The sequence below is a fragment of the Varroa jacobsoni genome, unplaced genomic scaffold, assembly GCF_002532875.2.
Source record: "Varroa jacobsoni isolate VJ856 unplaced genomic scaffold, vjacob_1.0 scaffold_585, whole genome shotgun sequence".
NCBI classification, from domain to species: Eukaryota; Metazoa; Arthropoda; class Arachnida; order Mesostigmata; family Varroidae; genus Varroa; species Varroa jacobsoni.
The window spans coordinates 169,224-193,797 of record NW_019213487.1 but is presented as its reverse complement, the minus strand read 5'-3'; the positions used below and the strand labels follow the sequence as shown (position 1 = coordinate 193,797).

At 40.3% G+C, this 24,574-nt stretch overlaps 1 protein-coding gene and 1 long non-coding RNA gene across 10 annotated transcripts; one reads left to right on the top strand and one right to left on the bottom strand.

Moving 5' to 3' along the window:
• LOC111261680 (MFS-type transporter SLC18B1) lies at positions 1–18,748 on the bottom strand. Of its 8 annotated transcripts, none has more exons than XM_022835321.2 (11): positions 18,564–18,748; positions 17,760–17,967; positions 7,858–7,946; positions 7,503–7,646; positions 5,557–5,681; positions 5,145–5,382; positions 4,860–5,057; positions 4,365–4,537; positions 3,613–3,850; positions 2,873–3,031; positions 1–297 (listed from the first exon to the last, which is right to left on the bottom strand). In XM_022835321.2, exons 5-11 carry the CDS (start codon positions 5,665–5,667, stop codon positions 137–139), a joined length of 1,278 nt encoding a protein of 425 aa, XP_022691056.1. In that variant the 5' UTR covers positions 5,668–5,681; positions 7,503–7,646; positions 7,858–7,946; positions 17,760–17,967; positions 18,564–18,748; the 3' UTR covers positions 1–136. The 8 variants fall into 8 exon arrangements, 7 of the variants coding, with proteins under 7 accessions (XP_022691056.1, XP_022691059.1, XP_022691058.1 ...); XM_022835324.2 differs by lacking the exons at positions 17,760–17,967; positions 18,564–18,748 and adding exons at positions 7,065–7,131; positions 9,863–10,287; XM_022835323.2 differs by lacking the exons at positions 17,760–17,967; positions 18,564–18,748 and adding an exon at positions 10,881–11,134.
• On the top strand, positions 11,277–23,386 carry LOC111261682 (uncharacterized). Of its 2 annotated transcripts, none has more exons than XR_002681150.2 (3): positions 11,277–11,462; positions 22,879–22,978; positions 23,153–23,386. It is a non-coding gene; the product is annotated as an uncharacterized LOC111261682 (long non-coding RNA). The 2 variants fall into 2 exon arrangements; XR_002681151.2 differs by lacking the exon at positions 11,277–11,462 and adding an exon at positions 21,851–22,369.
• The last annotated feature ends 1,188 nt before the right edge of the window (positions 23,387–24,574 follow it).

Genomic DNA, 24,574 nt, shown 5'->3' with positions numbered 1-24,574 from the left:
TACACAGCTCACCATTTATGTTTATTTTAAAAATTCATTATAAACTCAACCCTACTAGTCACAGTGAAGGCAATATATCCTTTTTAGTAACATTATAAATTGATTAATAATATCATATGATTTTTTTTGCGAAAACTCATGAAACAGACTTAATAAGAATGTCAGTTTCTCTCTCTGGGGTTATAGTTGGTAGAGGAGATCCAGGCGTAGCGATGAGAACTGCCATTGTTGCCACGACGATGACGAGCATAAACTGACATGCTATTGAGTATGTGTAGTGATCAAGTAGCACCCCACCTTGGATAGAAGTCAGAAATTACAGACGGATATCAGCATCCATAATTTTAGATATTCTATATATATATATATATATATATATATATATATATAACACCTAAATTCGAACGCTTCTTTAGGTTTTGCTTCTAAGACTGCAAACAGATATTTCAAAACATTTTTTACGTGTACTAGAAGCGTCATCCATGGTCACACTTACTTAATTATAACTACCACTTACCGTGATGACAAGCTCAATTCTATTCGTTAGTAATTTTCGAAATACACCTGTCTTAACCTGCATCTCTCTTAATTCTAGTAATAACCGTAAAGGCAAGTCGCTCAAATGTCGCGTATGCACGCCACGCACAAAAAATTCTAGCGAAATTTAATTTTGGGCCGATAGCAGGCCAAACATCTCAAATGTACAAGGGCCAAAAGATCCTAAAAACAGAAAAGTCTCAAAAAGGCTAGCTGTCGGAACTTATCTAAAAGACCCTGTTGATAACTGATATTCTCCTCTCGAAAAATGCCGTTAGTTTTCGCATTAAGAATCGAGGCATATAAAATGGCCTTTAAGCCGTTTTGATCCGCTTTTATGCTCTTTAAATCTAAATCCTATTGAGGACCTTTCGTGAATTTTTTGGCAGCTGCCTGATGACTGAAAATTTCGGTCAAAAAGGAAATTTCTGATCTTGAGGGGGGTTCATCCAGCGCAGAGAAATTAAATGATAGCTCATTTTTGCTTAAATTAAGGAAGCGATGCATTCTTTCACCGTGAAAAGTTTGTTGTTTGGTTCAAGAAGAAAGGATTTTTTTTAGCAGCAAAAATAGGTCACACACGTTTCTCTTAATTTAGGCGACGTACCGTGCTTATTAATATATATATATATATATATATATACTTCCTGTATATTTATAAACAAACTTGTTGGCAGCTCTAAAAACAATTCCTGTTTGTCTGTCTGGGTTAGAGCATACGTGCTGCAAGTATTTGCCAGATCAATTATTGAAACAAATCTCTAGCGATTACTAAGCTAAGTTATCCTGCCATCATAATCTAATTACTGCAGAACTGAGTAGCTTTTAGGCGAAACGATGTGAGAGGTGATTTTGATATTTTTTCACTGAAACTCAATAGACACCATTGAGATTTTTTTGCAAAGACTGAAACAGATGATGGTCCAATGGTGGAAGAAAATTGCCTATTCAAGTCCTGTCAATTGTCGCCGCCTAGCTAAAGATATATATGGTCTAGCAGTGGAAGAGGACAGCTTTTCTGTGTACCATTTCCGGTCAATTGATTAACTTATTATAATTTTGTTAGTTATTGGTAGCGGAAGGCCAAATCAATCGTTTTGTGAGGCAGCAATTACTAATAAAACACGATTCCTACTTTTAGAATAAATTTAAATTAAAATATTTAATGCGGCGTCAATTTGGTATTGTGAAGAATATTTTCACGTTTTCTCTTCAATTTGAACATTATTATTGTATGAGGTCTATCACCTGTGATCAACTGTTTTCAAAATGGTTCCACTGTGTTTCTGTGAGCTTCGCGGACGGAACTACGATCGAGTAAATTATTTTGCGTCAGGTCGTCTGGCACCCAAACATCGAGTTTCTTTTTGTAGCAGACGCCTTTCAAACCATTCAATAGTAGGTGTTTAGTTCCTTAACGACGTCATGGCTATTCGTTCGCGTATCGGTCTTGCTCAGCTTCCACGATAATTTCATCAACTTTTCTCGTAGTTGCTCGCTCACTCACTACGAAAACTATCCCTAACATTGAAATTTTCTCAATGACAGCGAAAAGACCATCTTTGAACCGTCTACATCGGTAACGTGTCTTTACTAAAAACACCATATTTTTTTTAAGCCTGGACAGTATTTGTGCTCTGTTCCTTATACAGTTCTAAAATGCAATTTTTGCAGAGTATTCTTACTTGTCTGCTCTGCCTTGAGTCTGAGCAAAGGTATTTCAACGATATTAGCAAGTATACTACTTGCGAATCTCAGCCATCAAACAACGCCAACACCGACCCGACTCATATTATCTAGCATACGTGACTTTGAAGCAGTCTAACTAAAAAACGGTCAGTACCTTTTCGATGTCCCAGTGTTTTGCCCATCTAATTTCTCAGTTTTATTCAAATTTTTAACGAACTCTACCCGACACGTACAACCAAATGTAAAGCGTTTTTTTCCCTATAAGACAAGATACAGTACCTGTAATACTAAACGTAAACCTCTGATAAAAATATATTCGTTCCCCTACAAATAAGTCGTGGACACTCCTTTCAATATACAAAAACAGACACTTAATGTGAACATAGATTCAAAGCGATTGTTAGCTTTACGCTTCTTTGAACTAATGCTTAGCGCCCGCTACTGAGTAAAAAAAGAAGTAATTAAGCAAAATATTTTCTTTACTCACACAGGTTATGCCGGATTTTTATACCATCGGCTGAACTTTTAGCGAGCTAGCGAAATGTCTCACGATAACCCCTTTGTTTCATCGAAACCACACGACATCAACAAGGCCTGGTGATACTCTTAATACGTTTGCATTCTAAATTGTGAATCGCATACGTACCGGCCGCCGAACCTATCGACGAACCTAAACAAAGAGCACATGTTAGGAGACCCGAGAGCAAGCCGTAAGTTCCGACGTCGTCCGGATAATGCAATTTTGTGAGGCAATAGCGAAGAGCATCTAGAAAGGCCGGTATATATATAGCGCCAACGCCCACGCCTGCAGAAAAACAAAAATCAATTGAAAACTCACGCTTTTGTACACTATGCTACATACAAATAAATATGCACAATATGTTATATATATATATATATATATATGTATGTACAATTTTTAATTTCACATGGAACCTGCCTTTTTCTATAGAATAGACATCATAGTTGATTTTCGATAAGCAGCTCGGTATTTCTCGTAGGAAAACAAAAGTTACGGAATAATTGCAATACGCCCGTCCCGAAAAATAATATTTAGAGATTTCACTTGGCCATTTCACAAGGAACTAATCAAGCAGAGAGGAATACCGATGCTATAACATTAATGTGGCTGGATTGTAAAAATTAGATGTATAACTCTGCTTTTTGCTACGCAGTAATGCACTCCAGGGCAATGCTAGCTGTTCTCCAACAGACGTTTTGCCAACTGTATAGGTATATTTCTCTAATATTGTTTACCTAAATGTACAGAATGGATTAAATATGAATACTTGAGTTTTTTTCTTTGTTCGTCGAACAAAAAAAAACTTAAACTTTCTTTTCGATTATATGCAAACGCGTTGGCTGAGTTCTGATTGCATTTCTAACCTAAAAAAAACTGCGCGATAATTGTAGGCACTATCGATGAGCTAAACATAGTCTCGTAATAAAACGATGAAAGACCAGAAACCGAAAATGCGACCGCGCAGAAGAACGTCCCTGCAACGCAGACCAAACGAGGCCTTTCCAGGGATGAAGCCAGTAGGCCCCAGAGCGGTGAAAATATACTCTGGGTTAATGCACATGGGATGAACATTATTCCCATCCACGCTGGTGACAGATTAAACTACGAAACGAACAAGTGAAACGTTAGTGTTAACGCCGAATGTAGTGAAAGGCAAAGCATCGTGCATGACTTTCGGGTTCAGTCATACGAGCTGACATAATTTATCCATCTTTGTTCCACCTAGGTCGAATCTTACTGAGTGGTACTACCATGATGATCTGCCTATGCGATAATCTCAAATTTAGGCCATGTTAGGCATAGCTAAGCGTCTGCCTACACACATTGCTAATACGTATCGTTATAGATAGCTTGGTTTGAGCGAAACTGGATAAGAAGGTTCCATTCACTTAGATAGTAATAATGTGTGATATAAAAGATAAATAGACTTACATTTTTGTCTTTAAATTTCAATTAACTTATTTCCCAGAAGAAAAAGCTCCCATCTCACTTTTCCAGAATTACATTGATGTTGGTATGAATTTGCTAAAAAAAAAGTGTCTCGAAATTGTTCGAATTTTAATTCTTAATTGATGTTCAAATATTGCAGAAACAGAAAATGTTTGTTGCCGATCACCTGTTGTAGATGTACAGACAGTGTGGCATCATTAAAGCCAATCATCATAAGTCCAATGAAAAAAAGCAAAGAGTTTCCGGTCACTCGAGGCTTCTGGAGGATTATCCAAAGACTGAGGTTTTTCCAGCTCCCAGAATTAGATGAAGTAGGAAACAAATATCGACACATGATCCCTAGAAGTCAACACCAAACAAACCCTCGTTGAATGTACAAGTATACACGCGTTTTATTATTCTCAGAAAAACTTATAACAGAACTTCCCCAAGCAGGTGCTGGTATTCACAAAGCCTGACCGGTGATAGATTCGTACGCCGATAACAACGATTTTAAGCTAGAACAATCATATTTTGGCGAACAAAATAATCCTTACTTTAACAATTGTAAAATGCTGGTAGAGCTGAGAGCGTGTTTTGAAGAGTTTTTTTTTTTACAAAAAAAAATCTGCATTTCTAGTATAGAAGTAATTCAAGAGAAATCTTCTGATTAGTAGCCGACCTAGCAGCGCGAGACTTCCGCCAAAAATCAGGAACGTCGCGCAGAATCCGAGATAATGGAATAAAAGTCCTCCAAAGAATGGGCCAGCGATCAGGCCGGCGCTAAATGCAGCTTCTATCACAGGAATGAGTTGGCCAAGTAGGGAAGGAAAGTCAGCACCGAGAAGGGTGAAGTAGCACGTCATTGATGCCGAATTACCTAAAACGTCCTCATTTATTATTACTTGCATGATGTTGTACACTGGACCTCATCTTGCAACAACTAGCTCTTCAGTCAGCGACTCACCAAGCGATTGCATGGTACGTAAGACAAGTGAAGTTCCGAAAAAGATAAACGATTGACGAAGAAACACAACAAAGCCAAATGCAGCACTAAAAAATCCATCCATCAACAGCCCAATCCATAGAAGTGAGCGAGGTTGAATTCGCTGGTGAGAAAGAGCCCAGCCAAATAGCGGAGATGACACGAACATCACTAGCTGATAGACACCCATCACGATGCCAACATGCGTCGGTGTATTCTCCTATAAGCGAATGAACTTAACTTTAAGTCATTTATATATTCAAAAAGGCTCAACTTACCCTTCGCACATATTTAGTTGGCTGTGTATAAGATACGTTTAAGATATTCCTGTGCAAACATATTTAAATAGAAAAAAAAGGGCATTCGATACAGGTCGCAATTGTATTCTACGTACCCTTTCAAATGCTTCGTTAGGGTAGAACGGTGCAATAAGTGAAAATCCAGCACCCTGAATAAAACTGGCAGTTGTCAGGAGACCGACCTCGGTAATCACTCGACCCTTCATGACTCAAATTTAGCCTGAAGTTGAATCGCGTACATGAAAATGTGACAATGTTTCATGTATACATAAATAAAGTCTACTGACTAGACTTGTTGCTACTAACGAGTGTCTTCAAACTGTTTGATTTGTTCAATAAATGCGGTTGATCTGACGAGGGACTGCTTCTGTGCTTGACTTGCAATTAGAAAAAGTAAGCAACAGCACTAGATTACGCGTATAGGCGTTCATGTATGGGACACCGATCGAGCCGATTTCGAACACTGTTTGTGAGGAAGCTTCTCTCGGGTGAGACCGTTGTCGATTTCACAGATACGAAGAACGCCATATTACACTCCTTCGACAAAACCGAAACACATGATTGATAGACGCTTCGGGGCTAATCACAACTAACCAAAGCTCAAATACGCGTGTGGCTAAATAGCAGAGTTCCAATGATGTACCGTTCTAATCAGGGTGTAGCTAAACGGATTATAGATGATGAACTCGTCCAGCACATCGGTTTACGATAATCCTTTATCGGGCGGATATATGAGGGTGTCTCTACCAAGATGCAATATACTTCCGCTGATATTTAATTAGTAAATGATGCTCTCTTGCTGACACACTTGCGTTATCGCTACCCTATGCTTATAAGCATGATCGCTTAATACTTAATGACAAAACAAATCCACAGCTCAGCTGTTGTTCCTGCACAAGGTTTCGACACCGTTTGTCTGGCCTTTCTTAAAGCCCTATTATGGTAGGGTGCTCAATAGAGGCAATCTAGAGGGGTCAAACAGGGGAAGGAATTACGACTATATAACTTGCATCCCTGATTCCCCGGATTTTTACGGAGGAAGAAAGGTGCGTCTTCGCCAAGATTCAGATAGCTTCGCACTCCTCCGATTATCCCAAGCACGCTCACATATAACCAGGGTTATGGTGTATGTGCTTATTATATAAACGAATCTCCTTGATGCACGATTTTCGAACGCTTTCCATTTGGAGACGATTTTCTCAGAACGTATTGTAGGAATGATCTGTAATGTGTAGAACGGCCAACATTCGTTTCAAATTATTTCTCCGTCGTGAAAATTTAATGAAAAAAAAAAGATTTCACCAGTAACGTTATTTATGCTGGCCTCCTGCATCCTTGTGGAGTCGTGCACTTACTGAAACCAACAGATCCTGCGTGTTCCGAGTACACGTCACTTATTCAAGATCGTGCGTTCGCAAACGTGTGCCGTTGTTAGTTCTTCATAGAAGTTGTTTCCATGTAAGTAAATTCTGTCATAGAAACGTTTGGGCCAAGCTTTTCCTTAGCCATTTTACACACACATAGCCCACAGTAAGAGCTAATAGTGTAAACATTAAGAGCATAACACGTAAATATTACTTAGACAGGACCATAAACGCCTTACTATTCTCGTCTTTGTTGCACCCCAGTCCGTCAATAAATCTGTGGGTTCTCAAGAACATCCTTAGTGTCTGAAACAATGAATTGTTCGTACTATCAAAAAAACAAATAACGAAATATTTTATTAAATCTCTGCATGTCATATTGTAAGTTAATAGAACAACGGCCGACTAACTCGATGTAACTATTCCCTGTGGAGCACTTGTATAAATAACATATCATTTGTTGTTAAACATTTTATCTAACACAGGCTGTAATACAAACATTAATTAATTTTATATCGTCTGTTACTGGCAGAGCGCGATAGGAGATTTGACTGACTGACTGACTGACTGACAGAATTCGCGAACATATAGGCTTTTTCTCGCGCCTGCAGTACAATAACAAAACTTAGTAATTTCTCATGCTAAGTTGAGACCGTTCATAAGTTGTTTATGCTCACATTTGTTTCTGGTAGCCTTGACGTTTAGTTTCTATCTAATACGTCGACGGGCGCATCCGCGTTCAGATAGCCTCATTAGGCTGGCTTAGAGAATCCAGGCGTCGACTATAGAGCCATTTGCTCAGACGATCGTACATCGAAGAACTGAAAAACGAACGTATCGTTCCAGACGAAAAGAACATAATTTGAGACACTGAAAAAAAATCATGTTTCTGTTGGAAATTGCTTGGGCCCCGTTGCGGCCAACAAAGCGAGCTTCAATTCAGTGGATAAAACAAATTTCCCCACAGAGAACTTAGATTTAATGCCCGTACTAGTAGCGACGAGACGCAGACTTTTTTTCCGTTTTTCTTACCCTTAATAGTTGGTAGCACAGAAGTCGGCTGTAGAAATTCGTTGACACTTGCAAGCCTCTGAGCTGGCTTCCCACGCAATGGCAGTTACCTAGTTAGTTTATAAATTCGAATAAAGTTTGTACTTGTACTCATCATTGATCCATAGCTGTACGACTGAATAAGTTTCAATGTGCTTGCATAGTACTGTCTTTTTGTCTTCAGCTCAAGTTTATTGGTCATTGATAGATGGAATTAACAGATTCTGACAGTGGGCCATAAGATCTGTATTGCAACTGGTATACGCGATATGAATTTGACTTTGTACTATCATACAAACACCTGACCCATCTGACTTGCATAGGAAAATCGGTCCCATTCTCTAGATAAATAATGTCGTATCGCATCAAACTATGTGTGTAATGCACGATGCTCTCTGGTCACACACATAGCAGCTAACATAACAGTAATATGTATACATGCAATTATTGTAACAACAAAATGTGTGTTTCTACATGCACCGCATGAGTTACAGGCAAGAATGGACATTCGTGTAAATTACGCCCGGATGCTTTCACCTTCCCACATGCGGACACGTACATAATTGAGTTAAGCAGAATGCTTTTAGCAGTGCTACATGTGCAAACGTCGAGCATTTTGTTTGTTGCTTAGCCGAAGGGCCCAACATATACTTGAATCAAACTACGAGAAACAATAGCTAGGTTTGCTTTGCCGCATGTGGTTTACAACCCATTTATGTTTTTAGAAAAACGCCCGCTGTCGCCCTCAGTGGAAAAGTCAAATGACATCAGAACGTCTCGAAGAGCTGTGCGAATCTAGCACTACCACGCAGGGAAGGGCTGCTAGTTATATACAGAACGACATTTAGAAGTTTTCACGACCACGCAACAACATGGACCGCTACATTGTTACGTTATCGTGAATATGGTTACATACAACGCTGTAAAACGGAACTAACTTAGTGGCCGTATTGACTCCATACCGTTAGCCAGTCACCCAATGAACATCACCATAATTGCAGTAACGGCCGAACGATGGCGCTGGGGACACCTGACACTGGACCTACGTTGCCTATAGTTGCCTTCGTAAATAATTAAATGGATTTATTAACAAAGGCGCACCATCTAAAGAGGCACTATGCGTATGAGGGCGTATTTAGTTTGTAGTATCTGAGATTCACTCACCGTTAAACTTCGATTACGTTCTATTGTACCCACTGTTTCATTTTGTAAGAGCAGATAGAGTACTTTCTACTAGTTGTATCTACCCTATCCAACTGATTGTTCAGCAAAACCAGTTAGTTGGGGTCCAATTAGTGTAGGCGAAAATTGCCAATGGACTTATTGGATGTTGAAGCGACATGTAATGTAAAAGAACATTCGCCTGGATTTTATTTCGGTACTCATTCAGTAAAAACAATAGTCTTTTTTTTTCTTTACGTAACCAATCAACACAGGAATCAGCCGCAAAACCGACAGGAAAAGCTTCAGGGTAGGGAAAATGCAATACGATTATGATAATCCAAGTTTTACGTCATCGTCTTTCCACTGAAGGATACTATTTGTTTTCAAAATCACAACATCTTTTAAGCACTTTTTCGTTAAATATGTGTGTACGCTTGCGTTAACTAACTGCGATCAATATTTCGCTTATTGGCAAATCATTGTGTTGTAAATTTTGTTTATTTATCGAGGGTCCATTCAAATCTAACACATACAGCATGGCATTTTCAGATATTTCTGGCGCCGCCAGTCTCATTTGCTTCACCCGGACGTCTTTGCTTTTCAAACAATACGAATAAGGAAAAACCGTTAAACTACCGCTAGATAGCGCCGGCATAGACGAGTTTTCACTAAAGCCATCCTCGCCAAACAGCATCGTTTGACTGGTTCCAGAAGGAAAGCTCAGTCGAGGATCATCAAGCATTGCAACTCACGAAAAATACCGTCGGCCATCTAGAACGAATATGGACTCCGACCAAACAATCTCTAAAGTCAGCCAACTCACCGCTATCGCAGATTTGTCAACCCGTAAAATAAGACCGTTGAAACCGGTCTCAGCGTCATGGCTGGATAGTTCGTTGCGTGGCTACATTGATTTCTCCGTTCTGCGGTGCAGTAATACGAGTGTAGCAAACATGCGAGAAAGGGAAAGAACTCAGCTTGATAATATTACAGCGGTCACCATCAGTGTCTGTATGAGCCGTCCGACATAATGATGGCCGCGCTACGTGTTGACGCCTTACTTCGCGAGGGATGGAAACATTATCCGGGTGATACATTTTCAATCGACAGATGTTGATCGTGGTGACGGCGACTAGACTAAGAAAATAATAGATATGATGCAAAACACTTGTATCAAAGAAGGTCAAGTAGCTATTTACTCGTTATGTTTTGTCTAACCAATTGTAGGAGACAATATAAAGGATGCGAATAAACAACAATAGTATCCTAAAAATACATAGCTATTCTCTTAGGGTCAAAGCTGCTTAGGTAACGACCAGTTGCATTGCGTTAGGGAAGATTAAATTGGTGTTAATAGATTTTTTTTGTAAACATTTGTTTGTACTTCCGAGACCCAACCAGTCTGAAATCTGTGTTCCGGCTTTAAGTCGTCAACTAGCTATACGGAAAACCCAATTTCGACTAAAGGCGGTGCCAGCCCGGTCCAAACAAATAGACCTTTCGGAGTTAACTAGTATTGCAGCTCTCCGTAGACGTTATTGTTTTGTGCCGTTTATATAGACGGCAAACATTGTGCTAGGGACGCTTCTCAATGAGGGATAGAGGGATTTGTGATTATTCCTATGTATATTTCCTTACTCCTATCGTTTTTCTGTACAGTAAACATGCAACGAGTAAATCGTCAGTAAATACGAGCTGTCAACACAAAAACAGAGATAATGGTGATTGGGGAATTGCTCGTCACGCGAGGATAAACCGCGGTTGAATCAATTTAGTGTCAATGTAACGTAGCATCGACACAACTTTTGAACAGAAATACACACTTTTTAGTCACCGTTTACCTATCGTTATTAGTAACCAGCTGATCTTCTGTCGCGGTCGAGAACTGTAGTACTGCATCGCGTATCGGGTCAACTAGAACTTCGCTACTCATTGCTTTACCTCGTGTAGAGTAAGCGAATTCTAGCAGCTGGCTGAAGGCTATGATGTACTAAATTTGCTCTCCTAAATTTGCACTCACTAAAATTGCAGAATTTCATATTTGAAAAGGGAAGCAGCAGATCATACTGTATAAAAAAGAAAAACAAAACTACAGAGCAGAAGTGTCCACGATAAATTTGATAGTAGACTAAAATCAAGCTATTTCGAGAACGGTTCATCCTCTGGCTAAAATGCGCCATTTAGACTCTGTGCATATAACATGCATACAGCTGCTTTTCAGAACGTCAGTCAATCTGAAGAAGTTTCAACATATCAAGATAGAGTCGTCCAGAAGTCACATATCGGCGAGGCGCGTAGAGAACCGTTCCCAGAGTACAAATATGTGAAATGTGTTCAGATTCACGTAACATACGACATCTAGTGCTAGGAGTGGGATCAGAGTTCGGATGATGAAGTTTTTCAATATTTTAGGCAGTTCACAGGTAACCTCTCAGGAGATACATGGTTACAAATTAATAGAAATCCTTTCAAGCTAGATGTAGTAAGAAGGAAATTGCCACTCAAACCTGGTAACATATGATCGTGTCGCATAGCTTCCTTGCACATACGCTAATGCTTTTGGCTGTCATTTCATTCCATGTAGCTAAAGCACGTATAGTCGACACGTTTTGGCGCGATAATGGTGCACAGCAGTGGTAAAATATATTCATTTCAGTACGAGCTCATCTCAGAATGTAATAACATGCCGGAGCGCAGTAGGGTATTTGCATATAAACCACTCATAGGCGTCACTTATTCAGAACGTTGTAAATCAACGCTACAAAAATCGAAAAAACCTTCATATGGTAAAAAAGAACAATAATTTAGCCAGACGAAGGAGGTGTTGTCAGATTGGTAAGGGCCTTCATGCTTGTGGCATTGCATTCATATTACATCAACTTCGATCAGGGCTAATTATCTCAAGTACCCAGGAAAAGATAGATTAAAACACGCAAGCTATACATGGAATTTCAGACACCTCAAATTTCAGAAGTGAGCGAGCTCTTCGTTCCGATGTAGATTTTGTAGAATCGATCTACATGGAAAATGATAATAACATTAAATATTAAGCTTATATCATCTTATATGCCTATTTTCACGCGAGGGTTTTTCACTGGGAATTAGTTCCGGGCCCTTCAGTCTACTGATTTATGATAGATAGCATTTAGGAGATTTCTCTCCCTCAGTATCGAAAGTATATTCGGATAGCGGCACTAGTAATAGTTACGGCTTTCCATTCAATGGATGAAAAATCATGTTAGGATATGCGGGAAGATAAAAAAAAAAGCAATAGCACAGACTATTTCGTAGCTCTAGTGGTCATCTAGTGTGGTCCGTGCGACCGTGTGTGATAGTTAAGTCGATGCGAAGCATATACGACTGGGTAGCATGAACCCTACCCTCTCTAATTTATATGATTAATATGGGTTCATTTATTATTACAAATACTTCTTCGAATTGCATGCCACTTACTCGCACATATGTATGATATTAGCTGATAAAGTAACTTATAATTGGGGAGCTATTTAGGGGCGTACGACGAGTTTCGCATCTATATTCGAAACACTTGGGATGAAATGTTGCCGCGCTTGGCAGGTTTAAATTAGCATAGCTAATTTGGTAGTTAAAGAAGATTCACAGTATATTATACGTACTATAATTACAGAAACACCACAGAATAAATGCGTCTGTGATAAATTTGATAGCAAACTAAAATGTAGTAATTTCGGGAACAGTATATCCTCTAATTGGGATACGCCAAGAATTTAGTTTCCGCATGTGCGACATGCATGTAGCTGCCCTCCAAGGCGAAGGGTTGATGGCTGAGTCGTCATGTATAAGTTGAGATGGCGAAGGTGGTAGGGGACATCAGTGTCGGTCGGTCGGTGACTATGGCAGCGAGCTCGAAAATAATCGTTCGTAGTTCCTCATAGCTAACGTTTAAAATGTTTAGAAAGCGCCGTTTTGACCGTGGCTATCAACCTCTCTACAAAACCAATTTTGCCAAGTGACACGGGGCCAGTTGAACAACTACTTAACCCTACGTTGCGTACTGTTGAATCTTGGGTCGAATGTCGCTACCCACTTTAGTCAGCTTGGTCTTAGACGCCACACTGTAGCCAAAGTATGTTGATAAAAAGCTCTGTAAAGCCATGTGTAGACACTGCCCATATGAGGTCTGGATGGATTTGCTGAGTGCTACGGCAAGTCATCAGCTACGTTCTCACGAGTCTTCGTATAACACAAATAGATGCCATTTGATACGAATAAAACTAACTCTCTGACTTGTTCTATCGGCAGCAGTGTCTGTCTATCAGACTATGCATCTGTATAGTGTTGTTTTGACCATTTATTAAGCTCGATAATAGTGACGAAGCTGCAACCAAAATATGCATTAGTATGGTGACGACGTTCAGGGGCAGGCTCAGCGAGACGCGATAAAACCATGAGGTTTGTCTCGTTGTAGCTGAACTGCGGCCATCTCGACAGCTTCGCGTTGGCACGCATAGGCCGTCTTCGTCAGTAAATAGTGTGAAGCCTATGGCTTACTAGATGGTCGCTCATTGCCTCTCATTTCATCCGTGAAGTACTCCTACGAAGTACACCTAATTAGCTGCTTTTCTGTAGAACTAAGACGTCAGGAATTGAAAGATGGAGATGACAAACGCAGATGGATATGAACTTGCTCAAGATGCGAAGCTCCGTTTCGAGCCTGCTTGAACGGTTGAAATCGAAAGGTGCTTCTGCTGATATGACAGGAGCCACGATCAGTTCAAGCTCCATAGCGAGTGGCGCAAAGTTCTGTTGGGTGACGATTTGGAGTCTTTCGTACGATCCGTCGTCCTCTGGTTCGTCCAACCAGCCTGGTGTGGACCACCATTATTGATCTGCACTTAGCTCCACTGCTGACAACCCTCTCGTGACCTGAAAAGGTCAGTGGTATCGTGAATACCTAGCACATGATGCCATTCTTCAGGCGACAACTGCGATCACCGCCACTCAATTATAGTCGAGGGCTTTTTATCGACTAGGCTGCTTATTAGTGCATCAATGGTAGGCCGTGCAGTAGAAGATTTGGTCGACCGCCACACTCAAACACTCGGTAAACCCCCGGAGTTTGACGGAACTGAGAGCAATCAGTCTCTCCGAACGCAGAAACGTGAGTTCCCTGTACGATGTAAGACAAGACTTCGCCATTATCAATGAATATGCAATACATTTAAAGTTGAAACAGTTTCAAGGTAAGGTGCTACCACATTGGCAGACTCACTCGACAAATACGTGAGGACCGCATGAGTAAACTGTTTTGACGCATGTACTAGTCGCTCCTTAAACGAGGGATACGAAATTGGAGATGATCGTTTGTCGTTTGGGAACCAAACGGTGCCGAGTAAATTTAGAATAGTCTCCTCTATTAAACATGTGTCGACCAACGTACTACCACGTGCCTTAAGGTTCCTCAAAATTACCGGCTCCATATTCCTAGCTGCATATCTATCGAACCAAGGCATGTGATTGCCTTGTCGATTTAGCGATTAGCTTCGTCTACTGTGCCGAAGCTACACACCCTGACATCAGGGTACGTAAAGTCCCTGAGATGGTACGTGTCTGTTGACGATGTCGTGCAGTGTTGCTTATGGTGACGGTCGAAATTCTCTTTCACGTCTAAAATTAGCGTACCTTATCTTTTTCTAAAGCTTGCTACCGAAACCAAAGTAGAGGGCGGCCGTTTTCAGTGAAATTGATTATCAGGTCATCACGCTCGAGGGATGTCAACAGAAATAGCTAACGTTTTTATGTAAACGAAAATGAATCATTCGTCTAATCAGGTTCGAATCCACATTCGATCCAAGTAGCATGTACGTTCAATGATGCTTGGCTCTTGAGAGTGATCATTCCTCATGAAGAACATGATCTTATTATAGTATCATTAAAATGTTGCGGTATTGCGTTATACTGCTCTGTTTTGAGAAGATAATCGACGGTGCCGAGGTTATTAGCCAAGTGTACGATGGAAAACAGCTTTAAGATAACTATTTGGCATGGGAAACCATCACAAACAAGGCCTGGCACCAATCGCCTCGGCACGTCGGTCCAGCTGATAACGATCCTTCCGTTTTTGGACCTTTCCGATCAGTTTTTGGAAACGTTCGACGTCATTAACTGGCTTAGACAGAGATACGGCTAAACAACTGTATGAACGTGGGGCCCTTTTACCCTTACCAAATGCGACGTGCATGCCGCCATAATTCAAAACATAATGCTGAACCGGCTTTCGGTCGCTACCGCTTCGTCGATGCCAGACAAGGGGGCGTATCGACGCCCGATATCGTGTAATTGGTCGATACTAACTAATAGCGACAGGGCTTCGGAGAACGTGATTTCGAGGTAGGCTTTATCGGTCAACTGATAATTACTACGCTCTGTTCGGTAATCGAAATATACCTGAAAGTATTCCATACACAGTCATATTTTGTGGTGGGGCATCGTAACTTATCTTCATGGGTTCTCCTGCTACTGGTACTTCGATGACCGCTCCTGAAGGTTGGTCTTATAATAGATCTGGCAGAACTTGATGCTCAAGTAGATTGTCCGTTGAAGTTTAAGCTTCCTGAATTGATCGAAAGAGATCAAAAAGTTCTTTTGATCTCAGTTAAATATTTGGATTATAACCGCTGCTAGCCTAACGCTTGTATTGCTTGATTGTACAGAGGCAGCCAAACGTTCTAATGTGCTGCTCTCATAGGCACCTTGCGACTCCTTGCAATTCTACCCGATCGGTTCTCTGTTGTGATTGCGTGTAATGTTTTTTAAAAAATACTTTCAGTGGTGGAACGGGAAGATTACTCTAAGGATTTTTATCAATTAACTTGCTTATCATCGCTGGTGTTAAATTCCGTAGTTAGTGGATAATTTTGGTGCTGCTCAAGCAGTGTAGCTCGTTGTTATTCTGGGAGTGATAAAAATTGAGCATTTTGTAGTGAACATGATTACTGAACTTTGCTTAAATCAGTACTTATGTGATCTACGTTATGTGTCTATGTTTAACTGGTTTATTTATTCGAATAAATCCTTGGCTAGCAGGGTCGATACGATGAGCTCAAGCGACAATGCCATGCTTCCTATGAAACCCATCCATTCTTGCCAGCGCAAACCGGGAATTATTTGTAACAGTTGGTGTCACGAACGTAAACACGCTGCCCGTGCACGAAGTCCGACGGATCGGAATACGAAGCTGACAAAATGCTTCTGCACAGATGCTATGATGGCCAACGCGGATGGCGATACTATTGGTACAACTGCAATTGCGCCCAGCGTGACCTGCTATGCTGGTTGTTACATTCTAGGAACGCACCCCCTTTAGTGATGCCGATTTTGACACATAAGGCTCGGAACGTGAATTCCACGATACGCTGCACGGTCAGAATGCCATTTGGCATATCAGACATTGCATCTACCTTCTGTTTAATCAAAAAGTATCGCTGCTCGTAAGTAACCTCAGTCTTGCATTGAGATGGACGATTGTTCATGTCACTGAAGTGGAAGCACGGCACTGGCTAATGTTGCCTTCGTGGCGTAGGAGCTATATATGGCCTAAAGAGTGCTGCGCAGTGAGGAAGGAGGCCACGTCTAAGGACACTGTCGCTGTTGCCGCGAATCGGTCGACAACCCTTGCTAGTCGCTGGTATGATGCTACTTATGAACTAGTGTTGCTTGTAGTCAGTAAACCGCTATAGATACGAAAATAGGGACTTATGTGAAAATGCTAGTCAGCTCAAGTGGAGCTGTAATACCAGTAATCAGGTTTTGCTGTTGGCGAGAGCTATTTACGAATTCGAATATAGCCAGCTCAGGCGCAGCACCGCGTACAAGCGATTCATAAGAAAGTGGATATTGCCACAGCTGGACACCTAGGTCCTGCATCGACGTCACTGAACCCTGCATCTGACATAGTGAGCTCCGAGATCCGTTGGTGGTTCACGCGGTTGGAACGTGTATTGACCCTTTTGCTCTCGATGTTGACACAGCCATCGCCGTTGTCGAGAGAATCTCACCCCACTTCGCGGTTCGCTGTGGGTTTGCCACATAGCAGTTCTAGCAACGCCACCAAACAAATACCCCGGCCGTTGTAGTGCGTTGTTTAATATAGTCGACAGACAAGTTGGGAACCAGCGACGAGGATTGAGTACCGTCTTAGGCTAAAGTCTGACCTGCAATTGATTAGCAAGGCTTATGTCTAGCACTGAGTTTGGCTGGCCGGCTATTATCATAATTCATCGTAACGAGGTGCGTTAAGCAGCTGGCGGAAGTTCGAAATATATTGTTCAAGACGTTTACTGCACACTTCGCTTTCTCGTTCTGTGTCAGCTTCATCAAGGCCCCGACGAACTTGAATATGATAATCGAGCACGTCGATAGTAATCCGGCAAGCTTTGACGGTTTCAAGCAATTTCTTTTTCCTTTCGGTTTTTCGATTTGCAACAAACCTAATCCGTAGTTTAGTTTTCTTCCCACAGAGAATGCTCTACCCTGGGTGACAACAACCCATTGTTTGAAGTTTGGTGCTTTATGATAGATAAGCCCTTTCGAGGCCCGTTGCTGAACTGCGTTATGAATGCTGTGAATGGTTCCATACGATTCACTAAGATGCCTCACCGCAATAAATAGATATGTTCTTATCTCTTTCACAATTTTGTACACAATTACGTTATTAAAAGGTCAAACACAACGTTCTGTACCTTTTGTGAAGCAGGATATGAAGTTCGGTAGTGGATTATTATCGTCGGGCGCGATAGCAAAGCGTGAAACGTGACAGTGAGACGCCACTGTTGATATTGTTATCTTCTGTTAGACGCAGTGAAGGGTAGACGAGAGTCGGTGATTAACAAGGTCACTATATGGACAAACTTTCCGTCCGTTAACACACGTACGATTTGCGTATCAATCCTGGAACCGTAACACTAAACTATAAAAGTCCGATAGATGATCGTCAGTAAATTTAGGACAACTGGGTCATCTAACGCTTAAAGCAACGATAAATCACTGTTCTAATGAAAGCAGTCCCTTACTAGGGTCTAGGCAATTCTAAGTTCGCTATTACCAGTCTCTTCGTATTTTGTATGGATATCGCTGACAGAGGTCGCTCTAGGCAGCGTTAAGCAGACGGATTCGTAGCTTGATGAAGACGATGGCGCGCAACAATTGTTCTTCATTACACATAGAGAGCTTAACACGTTTACAAGGAATAGAATATGACTTGGCTTTAGGCCAAATATTCGCTTTAACAGTTGTCGTATGATGATTGTGATTATTGTTTGTGACTGATCATGATCACTACATTAAGAGCATTGTATTCCGTTGCCTTTGACGAGGAAGAACGATGGTTAAACAACAATAAATTACTCTGTACAAGGAAAGCATGTTACGACTTACTAAGTATTATCAAATATGGGTTTTGTTGTTGAAATATTGTAACACTATGTGAAACATGGGTATAACACGAATGACGTGCTTAAGTAAAGAAACATATAAAACAAGCTTACCGTGTACCTGAGTTCAAAGAAACGTTTTTCATGCTATAAGCTTATTGGTATTGCGTTCAATACATTATGTTTAATTCGTTGTTTTTTTGGCCAATACAACAAAATCCTATCCTCCGAACGATTCAGTCAGGTGGAGTGGTCCTCCAACCGGAAAAGGAACGTTTCTCTGCATAGCCAAATTTCTCTTCACTTTTGCTCGATCGTAGAACAACTTGTCAATGGATGCGCTCAGCTGTTAGTTTACCCGGAACTTAAACTTACTCTCGCCACATTGTCGAGCCTTTGGACAGGTGAGGGTTGATGAGTGATTAAATGCTGGTTATCAAGTGAACCAACTCACGATGCATTGCCTTCTCATGGTTTTAATTGAAACAATTAGAAACTTAATACGTCCTGTACGATTAGCTGCTAATATAATTTCAGGACATTTGTTATTAATATTATTGCCGGGGTTAAGAGACGTAATGACAATAATACATGTAATAACTTTTTCTTCGATGATTAGTCCAATAGTAATAAATCTAGGCCTAAGTCTAGATTTGGTCTAGCGCGTACAGATCTTGATTGGTTTATAATCTTTTTAGACGTATCATTTTTGTATAGCTGAAGGATCTATTTGAATATATCGGTGAGCAAATGCCCCGTTAACCATTAGATATACAGGAGTAGAATAAAACCCGTAAAATAAACTAATCAGGCATAACTGACTTTTAACTCCAAAACATCTATAGTTATCTAATCATACCTAATCGTAATACCGGTTCCACGCATTCGACCAAGCTAATAACTTATTCTGTTTCAAACTTACTTCTACCTACGCCCGCGTACAAATTAGCTAATGAACTATTATAGAAATAACAATTAACAGCTTTTAAATTTCATGATAACAAGCGCTAAATGCAAATACAATACAGATCTAGATGGGGGGGAATAATTAGCGTATAATTTATGTCTAACTCTAAATAGCTGCAAAAATCGCTAAAAGTTTCGAAGTGGAAAAGGCTACAGATTGTTGCACAGAAGTGAATGTTTACTGTTGCATAACGGTTTCTGGGAGAAACATTACCAAAGGTAACTTGACCATTGACAGTATCTTATTTACTAAGACTATTAGCAGTGTGTTCTTTTAAAACAATCGTTTCGGGCAGAGCTCATAGCTTATAGTCTCTGTGTTCGTATCAAATACAAGACAGTAAGCAACCTTGTTAGTCGTTTGCCTTTACCACTAGCAAAGAAAGCATTACAGTTTAATTTATAAGATTTTACCAATACCTGGCACTAACTAGCCAAAGGGCCCATACGGGGATTCCATCGACTATTTTTTTGGTGCATGCGTCAGACACCGAAAAACCCGATTCCGAAATATTCTGGAGAGGCTGCATATTGAGCTATAACTATTTTATTAGGCGAACGGTATATAGATAAACGCTGACCTGTAGGCCCCAAAGAACCGGGACAAATACATGACAAGTAACACGAAACAATGATAAAGTAGGCATGTCGGATAGCCGTAAACAAGCTACTGCTAATTTTTTGAAAGTGTCTACCACTGACAACATTTATAGTCGCCAAGTCTTTTTTTTTTTTAATTAACACAGATGTTAATAAATGAGCTCTGACATCAAACAAAATGAATCCAAGCGGAAAATCAGATCACAGTGGATGCATTTATGGATGGATTCAGTGGATGGACCTATCTATATGGTCAAGGTGAGGCTATACTCGCTCCGTAAAAGATGCCTTCATCCAATAGTCATTTGTTACTGCTGATATATAAAATAAACAAGCCCATGTAGACCTAAAACCCACTCAAGCAGATTTTTGGTAACGACTTAAAGTATCTTAGTTCTGCCTAACAGGTCCGTTAGCACAGTAATCAGTGAGGGAAAATCGTCAAACTTGAAGTATTTTATCCAGAGCTAAAGGAGGTAAAACTTGAGTAACTTCAAGCGACAAAGCGTATGTGGAACTTAAGTGAGACTAGCACAATTCTACTGCTATATATAGTGCCTGCGCACTATAGCAATTCGACTACAATGCGATTCAATATTCGGAGGCATAATAATTACACCGTAGTTCTAGTGGCGGTACAACGATAACTTATTTTTTGCATTCAAAAAACTAAGCACCTTATTTGTGTAAATTAATCAAACTCTAGTTACGGTAACAGATCTTGTCCAATGGCAAGTTCGTAGTCCATGAAGATAGCATCCCCGATGATTTAGAACTTTGGAGTCTTCGCTCTTATTTCCGCCGGGCACATATGAATCGATACTAACTTATCAATTACACATTTGTTAATAAAGTTTTTATTACGAGTGTATACGGCCGCTAAACATGTAGAGACTATACTTATTTTAGCTTACAAAGTACTTAGGTTAGTATGAACAATTCCCAGGGGATGGAGGAGAAGGCTGTGTGACAGCTATAGCTGGTGGATTTCAATGCCAAACGGGAACCGTAGTTTGGGATTTTGACTTTGTCGTTAGAAATGTCATTATCAGTTTGACACGTAAAACATTCTGTATTCTAAAAAACAATTACGACAACTCTCACAAAGTGAGTAGGATATTTCAAGAACTTCCCACCGCGGCGCTTGTTTTAGCCTACAATAGTCGTCAAAGCTTCAACAACGTTCAGACAGAAAAAGTGACTTAAGAAGGATGCAAGTTAGCCAATAGAAACGTTTGCTTCATAGCGGATGTTCTATGCATCCCAATGATTATCGTGCGCTTATGGATAAGCATGTAAAAAAAGCTGAAAGTAAATATTCTTCTTTTCGCTTAAGTGAAATACAAAGATGCGATGTAGGATACGCTCTTCATGCTCGATAAGCATGAAATTGTTCGATCATTCATCCGTAATAATTCATTATTATGACTCACCAAACCTCCCTCGCCATGTTAACAGAGTACCTTCTCTCGACTACTACTTAGCTTCTATGTGTAACAAATAAACCTACTTATGGTTTTTGTTTTGCTACAAATTCCCTATTGGAAGTTTGTTCTGGTGTCGGATTTTCAGACGGATGTACGGTCGTATTTCGAAATATTGTAAGAAAGCAGAGATAGCAATACGATTATATATATGTTCACGCCAAATGGCATTTTTAGTGCCTTAAGCAGAACCAGCAACGCCTAATTTATGAGCTTGATCCATGTTAAAACGGGGTGCTATAGTTTACTTGAAAACAGAGCCTTTGCTTTGAAGCAAAAGAGGACTTGAGCAGTGTTTCAGGTTTCGTCGAACGTTTGTGCAAGAGCGATACTACTGTGAAGCGAAGCGGATTAACACAACCATTTTAAGACAACCTATTCATGTTTGAAAAGGCTCATTTTCTTGATGAAAAATTTCAAAAGCTGTCCTGATAACACGAACAGCGCACTACTGCAAACAACGCTGCCAGGCTGGATTACAGTTTTTCTCGCAGGAAGCTAAGGGTCAACATTTGCACGCGTGATACGATTCGTTGTCATCCATTAGTGTCGCAGCGCAGCTGTCGCCTGCAATGCAGACATATCGCTCAAGATGATTATTTTCGAAAAGCCTGTAAACTTTAACTCCTTCAAACATTGGTTCGAAGTTTCCAAGATGGCGGCTCTTACTGACAGTGTCAATGGTTTCTTAGAGACATTGACCGAACGACCTGGTGGCACCAGTCGCCCTCTTCAAACAGTCTATTAAGAGCCAATCCGTTCGTTTGGCTTGATATCAATCAAGAGTCAAGATCACAATACTTACGGTAGTGTCATCCCTATAAAAAGCTAATTAGGAGTATTTATCTACGCACTTCCACAGTAATTAAGGTTAGTAGCACTCGCTCATTAGCCTGATCGGCCTAGATATGCAAAGGCACGCATAACGGATCCAATCCCGTGCAGGCCAACATAGAAGTGATACCTAATAAATGAAATCTTGAGGAGAAATACGGTCTATTTTTTCATCGACTGTGGCCTGAAGTTACGCAACCAGTCCTGCCAAAATGATCCCACTTCAAGGCACATTACCATCGACATAGAAATTTTCATGAGGTTTTGTCATCGTCTGTGAGCATTCAACAATATGTCTTCAAAAGCAGAAGGTTGACTTGAGTCAGATTTGATCCGAATTTATTGCGAGACTACGAAGCTAAGCGCACGCACCTTACGCCTTCCGAAGTAGTGTCCAGGCTGGCTCCAAAGCGAGAAGCTATGATGCACACCTGGCTTTTGTACTTAGGCTGCTATATAGGACCATTAGCTTTGACCATCTAGAAGCTGAAGTATCGCACAACACATAGATGTACACTATTATAACAAATATACCAACGTTTTAGGGATAAGTTATTCCGTGTTGGCTGCACTATGCAATTGAAGTGAACGGGGCATCCATACTGAATCAAGAAGCCGGTAGACCTAATTGAAGTTATTGATAAGGTTTGTATAGCATATCTGCTTACGAGAGACATTTAGTTTTAGTTTTACGTAATCATACATTTCATGAGTATTTATTTTAAGACCAACTTATTAATGTGACGATGTTCATGATGACAATTTTTGACAGGTTGTTTAGGAACATTACTCCTTCTAACTAGTGTTTTTTTGCTTTAGGTGTTAAACCTGTATGCTGACAGAGTATATTGTCGTTTTGTGCATTGGGGTGTTACCACGCCCTCTAGACTAACTGCTTCGTGAAATGTGTGGGATATCATAAGCGTGTGGCATAAATTGAATTTTGACGATCCTAACCTACATGGCCGTGTAAATGCATTTGAAGGCAGGATCTACAAAAAATATAATTTTTCAATAAAGTTGGGGAAATAAGATCCTCATATCAGTGATTAAATGCGTGATATCTAGTCCAAGTGTAGCTCTATTTTACATAAATTAAATAATTGATCGATTCGAAACTTTGAATGCACGCTCGATCTTGGAATTTTCATAATTCCGCTACAAATATAATAAAATCAGGTATATCATTATGCAGTATCATGCGTCAATATCACATAGCAAGAAGTTTAAAATGTCAACCTTTCAACTTACTCAAATTTCGTACCTGTTTATTTATAGAATGTACAAACACCGAATAGGTTAAATGGAACCGACAGGTTTCTCGATATAGATATAATCGATAGTGACAAGTGTTTCGAGGTAGAGATACGTCATGTCACCTCTGAAACCTAGAGAAATGATCAAAGAAAATATATATTCGCACGGGGACACCTAGACAAGTCGTAGAACAATACATAGGCTGCTAATATTGTGCTCCATTCTATTAGTCATCGGAATCATTTTAAAACAGTCGTATAGGGGGGCAGGAAATCCGCGCTGGACGGTACTATCAGCCACCGGTGACGCATGTACATCATGCGTTCACGCATTTGTCAGGATTACCCAATCAATAATATAACCTGAACTGGGTTCATGATTTATAACATGTAATCGTTTGTATGGACCATTGCACAGTGCATACACTGGGCTTTAAAGCGAGGAAAACCCTACAATTCTAAATGTATTGAAACAAAAATTATCAGGTCAGCTACAATACCCGTATCTCATCAGTTCTCTCACTATAGTAAAGAAGTAAAAATAACGCATTGTCTTTTTCGTGTGCAAACTCCTCTTAAATAGATCCTTCCAGATAGAAAATGATCTATAAGAAGTCCATTAGTTGAGTAGCCACCTTCGTTTTCAATAGCCGCTCTCTGCCCATAGATTTCGGACACATCACTTCCGACGCAATGGAAAAAACGTCAGAAGCAGCTAGGAGAAGACATAAACGTAAAAGAGATTCGAGATTCTGTTACATTATTTCGCACTGCCTAGCACAGCTTGGGGCAACAACAGCAGCTTTCAGTCACGACTGACCCATTTGGTTAGCAAATGGCGGCCTTCTGTGTACGACGCGTACAAGATTCTGGCCAAATGGAATAGTTTGCATTGGCCACCCCTACCAACTTGAAGGCTTCATTATGCAATTACAATCGATTGGTTTTGAAATGGTTGTAAAGGTAGAGATCAGGCCAATTACTG